This window comes from Camelina sativa, chromosome 17 (genome assembly GCF_000633955.1).
Source record: "Camelina sativa cultivar DH55 chromosome 17, Cs, whole genome shotgun sequence".
Classification (NCBI taxonomy): domain Eukaryota; kingdom Viridiplantae; phylum Streptophyta; class Magnoliopsida; order Brassicales; family Brassicaceae; genus Camelina; species Camelina sativa.
This window is the reverse complement of record NC_025701.1, coordinates 12,933,707-12,941,612: the sequence shown is the minus strand read 5'-3', so window position 1 is coordinate 12,941,612 and position 7,906 is coordinate 12,933,707. Positions and strand designations below refer to the sequence as shown.

Here is a 7,906-nt window from a genome sequence, read left to right as displayed (position 1 = left end):
AAAAAAAAAAAAAAAAAAAAAAATTCGTGTAAACCACATTGACTTCTTAAGTTCTAAATTCTAATGGATCAACATTTAAACCGACTCGAGAGTTTTGTTGGTTTTCCGGTTCGATTTCGGTTAAGAGAGTTAGTGTATATATTGGCCTCTCTGTTTTCCAATCAATTTATTACTATATGTGACCCACTCTCGTTGTCACTAGTGGAGTTTCACGCACGCTTCTTACTGGGTAAGGTTATACGCGTACCGTAACATCCATGTCCCGCGCCGCAGGGTATTATTTGCACTCACTTCGTCTTCTGTTTCCCAAATCGACGATCAAATTCAAATCGGCAACCTCCGTATTGATTCCCTCTGCTCCGATTGATTCAATGTCGCTGCTTAACCAACTCTTCAACCGTGGCATCTTTGGCGCCAAATGGTATCTCCTCCTTCTTCTTCTTCTTCTTATTATTAAACGTTTATCTCGTTTAGGATCTGGGTTTTGATTTGAAGAAGCTAGGGTTCTTCAAAAAGTTGTTCAATTTGAAGTTAGAGACTATCATTTTGATCGATCGTCCACAAAATTTGAGAAATTGAAGTAATTTTTAACAGCAAGACAAGCTTGAATCTGGCAATTGCTCGGATGAAGTTGCTGCAAAACAAGAGAGATATGCAGCTTAAGCATATGAAGAAGGAGATAGCTCAGTTCTTGCAAGCTGGACAAGAACCTATAGCTCGAATCAGGGTTCGTTCATTTTTATACCATCCCAGTTTGATTTTGTGTATGTTAGTTCTTACAATGAACAATCACGTTGTTTATGTTCTTGTTTGAGAGATTAGGTGGAGCATGTGATCAGAGAACTGAATTTATGGGCTGCTTATGAGATACTGGAGCTGTTCTGCGAGTTTGTACTTGCTCGTGTTCCAATTCTTGAAAGTGAAAAGTGAGTCTTTGGTTTTCATATGTGATGGGAGTTTACAATACGGATTAGTTGGGATGATCCTTAATATGTTATGTGTGTTTCTTTGTATAGGGAATGCCCTAGAGAGTTGAGAGAGGCTGTTGCTAGTATTATCTTTGCTGCTCCAAGGTGCTCTGAAGTGCCTGATCTTGTGCAAATTAAGAATCTGTTTGGTACAAAATATGGAAAAGAATTTATCATGGTTGCTTCTGAGCTTCGTCCGGATTCTGGTGTCAATCGTACTGTTAGTATACTTGGGGGGGCTAGTTTCTTCCTTATTTATGTTTTTGTGTACATATATCTAGAGAACTGCACTCTTGAATGAAGTGTTTTACTAGTTGGATTGTTTTACCTTTTTGGTCAGATCATTGAAAAGCTTTCTCCAACTAGTCCATCGGGAGAAGCAAGGCTCAAGATGTTGAAGGATATTGCGCAGGAGTACAGTTTGAATTGGGATTCTTCTGCCACGGTAGCAGAGTTCATGAAGAGTCATGAAGATCTACTGGTACTATTCTCTGAACTTAGACTTTTCAGTTTACGGGGAAGTTAGTCAGTTACATTCACATGCATCAGACTCCTAAATCAGATGTGAACTTTGAATCTTTGATACTACTCAGCTGTGTCACTGAGGAAAAAAAAAGTGGTTTCCCTAAATGGAAGCAGCATGACATTGATTTGGAAACTACAACTCCAAATGTGCTGCCCACTATTTCTATACCCGTCCGATCATAACTTTATATATCTGCATAGCAATGAGTTGATAATCTTCTGATGCCTAGTTATTATTGTACACGAATGCTGAGTTTGCTTTGATTTAGGAAATGCTTTACCAAATGAAGTTGGTATATAAAGTTGATAGTTTTGTTCTAACGTCATTTGTAGGGGGGAGCTAAGCAAATGCATCGTCAAGATGGTATCTCTGAACCTCAGCCATCCCAGCACGGCTACACTCAGTCTTCAGTTTCTAGGGAAGTTGAAAGTCTGCCTGCAGAGGCCACACAGAGATTCCAAAAGCTTCAAGCTCAAAACCCAGCGAGCAAAAACATGTCATCATCTAAATTGACTTCACCTTCTCAAGTACCTCCTGATACTAGACGGGATCAGACTGACGTAATGGAGAGAGCTCGGGCTGCTCTAGCTAGCGCTGATCGTGCAACAGCAGCTGCTCGTGCTGCAGCGCAACTAGTGAATGTATCTTATGGGGTTACTGGACCCACAGTAGCAGCAACAGAAGGGAAATCCTTGACATGAATGTAGTTGCTACGTCATATTTGTGAATAAAAGCAATTGTATTTGCTTCATAGTTCATACAGTGTGAGAAGGATAACGTTGTTTTCTTGGGTGCATGCATAGGTTTGGGAATGAGTATGCTAAAGTGTTGTGACTTGTGATTCTTTTGTAACTTATCTTTTTTAGGGTGTTTGGTCAACTAAACTCGGGTGGATTCTGTAGTCAATCTCTCAATGGTGTTAAATGTGACCACCGTATCAACCATACAGATATAACTTTTTAGTTTGCCAGTTTTACAAAAACTATGCAGAAAAAAACAACATTATTATGTAAAATTCGCATTTACTGTCTTAACTCTTTAGGCTCCCAGAAGCATCCTAATGCAAATCTCTCTTACTATATACGTAACTCTCACTAGTCTATGTTCTATAGATTTCAATATTTCATTCACAACAAAACCTTAAACATAACAAGTCGCAACAAAAACACCATCCCTTGTTTATCTATAGTTTTGTCTCTCCATCACATCTGCGTCTACACGCTCCTTCATACGACAATTCACTGATAGCTTCAACACAAATCTGCCACGTATGTCATCTTCTTTGCTCTTAGATTTTATCCAATATTCAAGAACATCTAGTTATGTCTTTTAGATACTGTGTTTGTACTGTCTATTCAAACATTAATGTGACACATCCTCTGTTTTTTTTTTCTTTCAAAACATAAAGAGAGTAAAGCTGGGACTTGACTATGAAGTCTCAGCTTCAAACGCAGTGAAGGGTCTGACAGATCGTCCTTAAGGTTTTACATCTTCAACAAGAACGGGAGGAAGTACTTCACCGTCCAGGGAGGAGGTTCTTGTTAGAAGTGTGATATTTTAACAAGAAAAAATGCTTACATGCATAATGACAAGAATCCGAAAATCATCATCAAAGCTACTACCATTGAGGGCCTTTGATTTTTGAGATATTTAACAATTATACCACATTTGAAACTCAAACTTTTCCAATGTACTACATTCTTAAATCTTTTTTCAATCTACCATAAATCTTTTTTCAATCTACCAAATCTGCTCATCCAAAATGACTAGTGTATCCTCCATTTGTTTGACTAAAAAACAAAATGTTTCTTTGTTTTTTATTAACTCTTTAACTTTAACTTTAACTCTCTCTCTCTTCGCTTCCATTCTCCTTCTCAATTTTCACGTTAACTCTCTCTCTTTGCTTCCGTTCTTCTTCTCTATTTTCTTTCGCTCTTTTTTTTCTTTTTTTTCAAACACCAGCAAAAAAAAGAGTGAACCAGTGAGTGGAAGAAGAAGAGAATCAGTAACCGCCATGTCTTCATCTGGTTCTTCTCAGCCTGGTTCTTCTCGGATCTCTTCTTACCACCGCCGTCGCCGGAGCTCTTTCGTCAGAGCTCTTTCGCCGGACAAACCGGAACCGCCAGATCGCCTCCTCATATATATCTCTTGGCCCTTGCTTTTTAGTTCTGTTGCTGGTCTTACTTTCACTACTGGATCTGACCGTTCGTCGTTGGCATAGTCTTCCGCTTCTCTTTGCAAGATCGATAGACCAATTAAACGCATCAGGTTGTCCACTATAATCTTATCGTGGACAAGTTATTTTACAAAGACAATACTTTATTTACTCGATAGACAAGTTTTACACTTGTCCACAATGTCCACTTGTCCTCTATTAAATTTGTCATGCACTAGATAATTCACAAAAATTTCTAATAAACAACATTTTTATTAACTCGGTGGACCAGTTTTAAACTCGCACTAAGGAGAGACAACTAATCCTTTATTTATTTATGTTCTAGACAAGTAATTTAAGCTAATGGACAAGTTTGTACTCCTCAAATTGTCTACGAAATTTGTCATATTAGCAGAAGGGCAAAAACGTCATTTTATCTTACATTTATGGTAGATCAGAAAAGAAATCTTGATTGTGGTATATTTAGAAAGTTTTGTGGAAAATGTGGTACATTAAACAAAATTCCCTTGATTTTTTTTTTTTGGATTTTGCAAATAAATAAATAAATAAATAAAATCATGTACCATTTTCTAAAACTCATAAAAGTGGGGTTTTAGATTTTATTAAAGAATTTGTAGAAAACTGTCAAAATCTAGATTCCCTATACTTTAGGGAAACTACCTTTTCTATGATTTTGACACATAATNTTTTTTAAAAAAAAAAAAAAAAAAAAACCATCCTAAAAACAACTACTACCATTAAGACCTTAATTTCAATGAGTTCATAGACATATTTTTATTATTGACCCAAGTCAAACTTGCTGCATTACGAAAGCCCTCTTATTTCTTCACCGGCCATAGGATATAAAACGTACTTGAGTGGAAAAATTTATGTATTCAATCAAACAAAGCGAAAAAAAGAAAAAGAAAATAAGAATATAATGATGATATATTCACATCGATCGTCATGGACCGTGTGCGTGTGACTGTGTGAGAAAAAGGTCCACTTACGACTTGGCCCTTCGGAGACACACAATCTCAACTCGTCCTTTCCAAACATTAACAATTTTTTTTTTGTGCTCAATTTTGTCTCTTTCTCATGTACGTTAGGTCTACTTCCTTGTCCAGGTGGGATCTCCACTATTTTCTAATATCATTTCCCACTTCTAAAGTACTCTAACGAATCTCTTCTTTTTTTTCTTTTTCTTCTTTTTACATCATAAGAAACAACAGAAGGAAAAAAAAAAAAAAGTACGTGCGGAAGTTTCAATTCTGCTGGGCGGCATTTTGATTATTTCAACACATTAAAAAGAAAAAACTCGAGTTTATATAATTATTCTGGTGAACCACTCTCTCCTCAAAGATATTTGTATCAAAAAGTAATGGAGGACACGTAGGGCCGAATGAACAGACAGATGGTGTGTGATTAAGCAACTGTATTCTCTCTCTCTCTTCCATGTCCTAAACCTATGTCTCCATACATACACATTCTCTACAAAAACTCATTTCCTCTTCGGATCCCTCCTTTAAATAGCGTATCCTTCTCTCCCTTCACTCAAACATACATTAATCATATTCTATATGAAGAGGGAGAGGAAGAGACAAGGACCGGAGGAGAAGGAGGAGGAGGAGAAGAAGGAAGAGAGGAAGATGGAGGTGGTGGTGGTAGATGCATTGGCTGCAGCAGCAACGGTGGCTGCGGCTGCGGCGGTGAAGGATGAGGAGGAATTGTGGGGGATGAGGCTCAAGGCGGGAGATGGTGTGGTCGATGAGCTGATGACTTGGAGCACCGTTTGGTTGCCTTCATGTTGGGACGTTGAGTTCGTTGAGAAAAATTATGAAGTTTTGTATAATGATGTTTTGTGGGACGATGATCTTTGGAATTTGAACACTTCTTCCACTCAGCTTCCTCCTTTAGATAACATAAGACAAGATTGAACGTTTTTTTCCAATCGGTTCGGTTATGGAGATCATCTTTTTCGGTTTTCGTATGAACCATGCATATTGTAATCAAAATTACTTGTTTTGATTTGGTATGGTTTCATTTTAAACTTTTAGTCTTTAGATCATAAACTTTTTTTGTCAAAAGAAAAGTATTACCTAATTTGAGGACTTTTTCTCAACTTGGTTTTGGCTTTTCTCTTGGTTTAGTATAAGTTTTTGGTTTTCTCCCGGTTCAGCAAACCGAACTAAGGTTCTTTATGAATTTGGATCCTTTTTATAGATGTACACCTGTTGATTTTCATTTTTTGGATCCTATCTTTGCCCGACATGAATCCTGGTTAGGTTGGTTCTTAGAAGCAGCCACACTGTTCTACTAAACTAGACTCTATATATCTTTGTTCGGATGGTAGAAGTTCGAAACGAATGAAAATTGGATTCACGGTTCATAATTTCCATACCACTATAGGGTACGTAGACATTAACAAACACAATAAATAGGTTTAAAATTTTCCATAAAATTTAAAAAATACATTTGGGAAAAAAAAAAGCCACATGGAGGAGAAAAATCTAGAAGTCGGGTGGCTTGTAGGCATTGAAATCGATATGACGACTTTAGTTGCATTTTTGCATACGTTGGTTGTACTCAAACATCTCTGGTAACATGTTTAGTTATTTTGTAGAGATGTCTTATAATTCATGGGTTCGATTCTAGGATTAAACAGAATAAATACCCAATGTTATCCCTTTTACAAAAAAAAAAAAAACATGTTTACTTAGCTCTAATTTTACTCTGTGTTTTTCCATATGCGTAGTCGTCATGTAATTCCTAAAGTGTAGTTTTAAGATAAATATAGAGGTAAGTAAGTTTCTAAACTGATATGGAAGTCAAAATATTTAAAACTGAACAAATAAAATAATGTCTGGGATCAAAGGGAGAACGGAGAGTAAAAGGACAAAATAAATTTGAGACAACGACAAGAAGAAAATGGCGAAAGAAGTTGAATCAGAAGACAAAATTCTAGTTTCTTGTTTTTTACTGCTTTCTCGATTATTAATCAAACTCAAAATGAATCGAACATATATACATATATATAGAATATCTGAATATGTAGCATGCATGAAATAGTCCTCACACTCTCGTTTTTTTTTTTTTTTTACTATCCTCACAACAGTGATAGAAAAGTGGCAACTATTTTCAACCACCAAACTCTTATTTAAATCTCTGGAGTACCACATTTTTAGTAATTTAATATTTCCATTTCTTTTAAGTATATAGTTTAACTGAGTTATCGTAGATGCTACAATAAATGTGAGAGACTGGATCATCTCTATGTTCATTTCGGGGAAGAGATTTTACCCAAGAAATAGGTCTCATGGACCTGCGAAGACGGGACTGCTTACTGAATCAAATTATTGCTATCAGCTAGCCCAAATTGTTATATAGACAATCCAAATTTGATATTGGATCTCTCTTCAAATCAATTTTACATTTGCTTTTTCTATCATTATTCTTCTTGTTAGACATACCCATGTGACCAATTGACTCCTTACCCAAAACATATACGTATATATATATCCCTGTTTGTCAAGAAATTTGTATATCATTTGTTTTACTACACTTTAACGAAGTTTAAAACTACCATATACTAATTTGTTTCATTTAGACAACATAATTTGTTTATTCTGTTGTAAAAAAATCATTTTACATTACAGAAAACGTTTTGCGTGATTAGAATATCAACATTGCTACTTCGCCTCCATCGATCGTTATGTCTTCTTCAAATTTGATCACCGACACACTTAAACGTAGGTTGAGCAAGCTTCTTCGTTTTGCTTTCTATAGCTACTATGTTTCCACTTTTGTTGTATACATTTTCTTCTTTACATCTCCATCGGGTAGCTAAAAAAATCAATATATGGTCTGCCTAATAAATTGCATCCATTCAATTCCCAACGCTACGAAAATGGCACCTATCTTGGGAATGCAACTCATGATTATCATCTTCTTTTTTTTTGCATACATTTCTTGTTGGACCACTTCATTGTTTTTAAAACAATGAATCATAATTTAAAAAATTTGGACCATCTAACCGAGGAATAAACAGAGAATATCTAAGGAACATGCATGTGACAAGAAACCCAAATCAGTAAATCTAAAACATAATTGAGCAAATGTGATATACGTACTGCCAAAAAAAAAACGTATATTAACTTTTCCTTGTAAATTACAACACATTGTATAGGTTATTTCGTTGTATATTTATACATAACAGCTATTTCAATTATAGATAGAGAGATATATATGTGTGAACAA

At 35.8% G+C, this 7,906-nt stretch overlaps 2 protein-coding genes across 2 annotated transcripts; both read left to right on the top strand.

The window, feature by feature from the left end:
* On the top strand, positions 243-2,440 carry LOC104756960 (IST1 homolog). The gene is made up of 6 exons (XM_010479628.2): positions 243-421; positions 595-727; positions 823-926; positions 1,017-1,188; positions 1,309-1,449; positions 1,827-2,440. The coding sequence occupies exons 1-6, from the start codon at positions 258-260 to the stop codon at positions 2,193-2,195; spliced, it is 1,083 nt and encodes a 360-aa protein (XP_010477930.1). The 5' UTR covers positions 243-257; the 3' UTR covers positions 2,196-2,440.
* LOC104756958 lies at positions 5,011-5,873 on the top strand. The gene has a single exon (XM_010479627.2). It carries the CDS (start codon positions 5,230-5,232, stop codon positions 5,584-5,586), a length of 357 nt encoding a protein of 118 aa, XP_010477929.1. The 5' UTR covers positions 5,011-5,229; the 3' UTR covers positions 5,587-5,873.

What these genes read in the sequence shown, in the direction of transcription:
- LOC104756960 (XM_010479628.2), top strand. Translation starts at nt 258, where the DNA reads ATGTCCCGCGCCGCAGGGTATTATTTGCACTCACTTCGTCTTCTGTTT. An exon ending in CCAATTCTTGAAAGTGAAAA is followed by an intron (nt 927 to 1,016) that starts GTGAGTCTTTGG and finishes TTCTTTGTATAG; the next exon opens with GGAATGCCCTAGAGAGTTGA. An exon ending in ATTCTGGTGTCAATCGTACT is followed by an intron (nt 1,189 to 1,308) that starts GTTAGTATACTT and finishes CTTTTTGGTCAG; the next exon opens with ATCATTGAAAAGCTTTCTCC.
- LOC104756958 (XM_010479627.2), top strand. Translation starts at nt 5,230, where the DNA reads ATGAAGAGGGAGAGGAAGAGACAAGGACCGGAGGAGAAGGAGGAGGAG.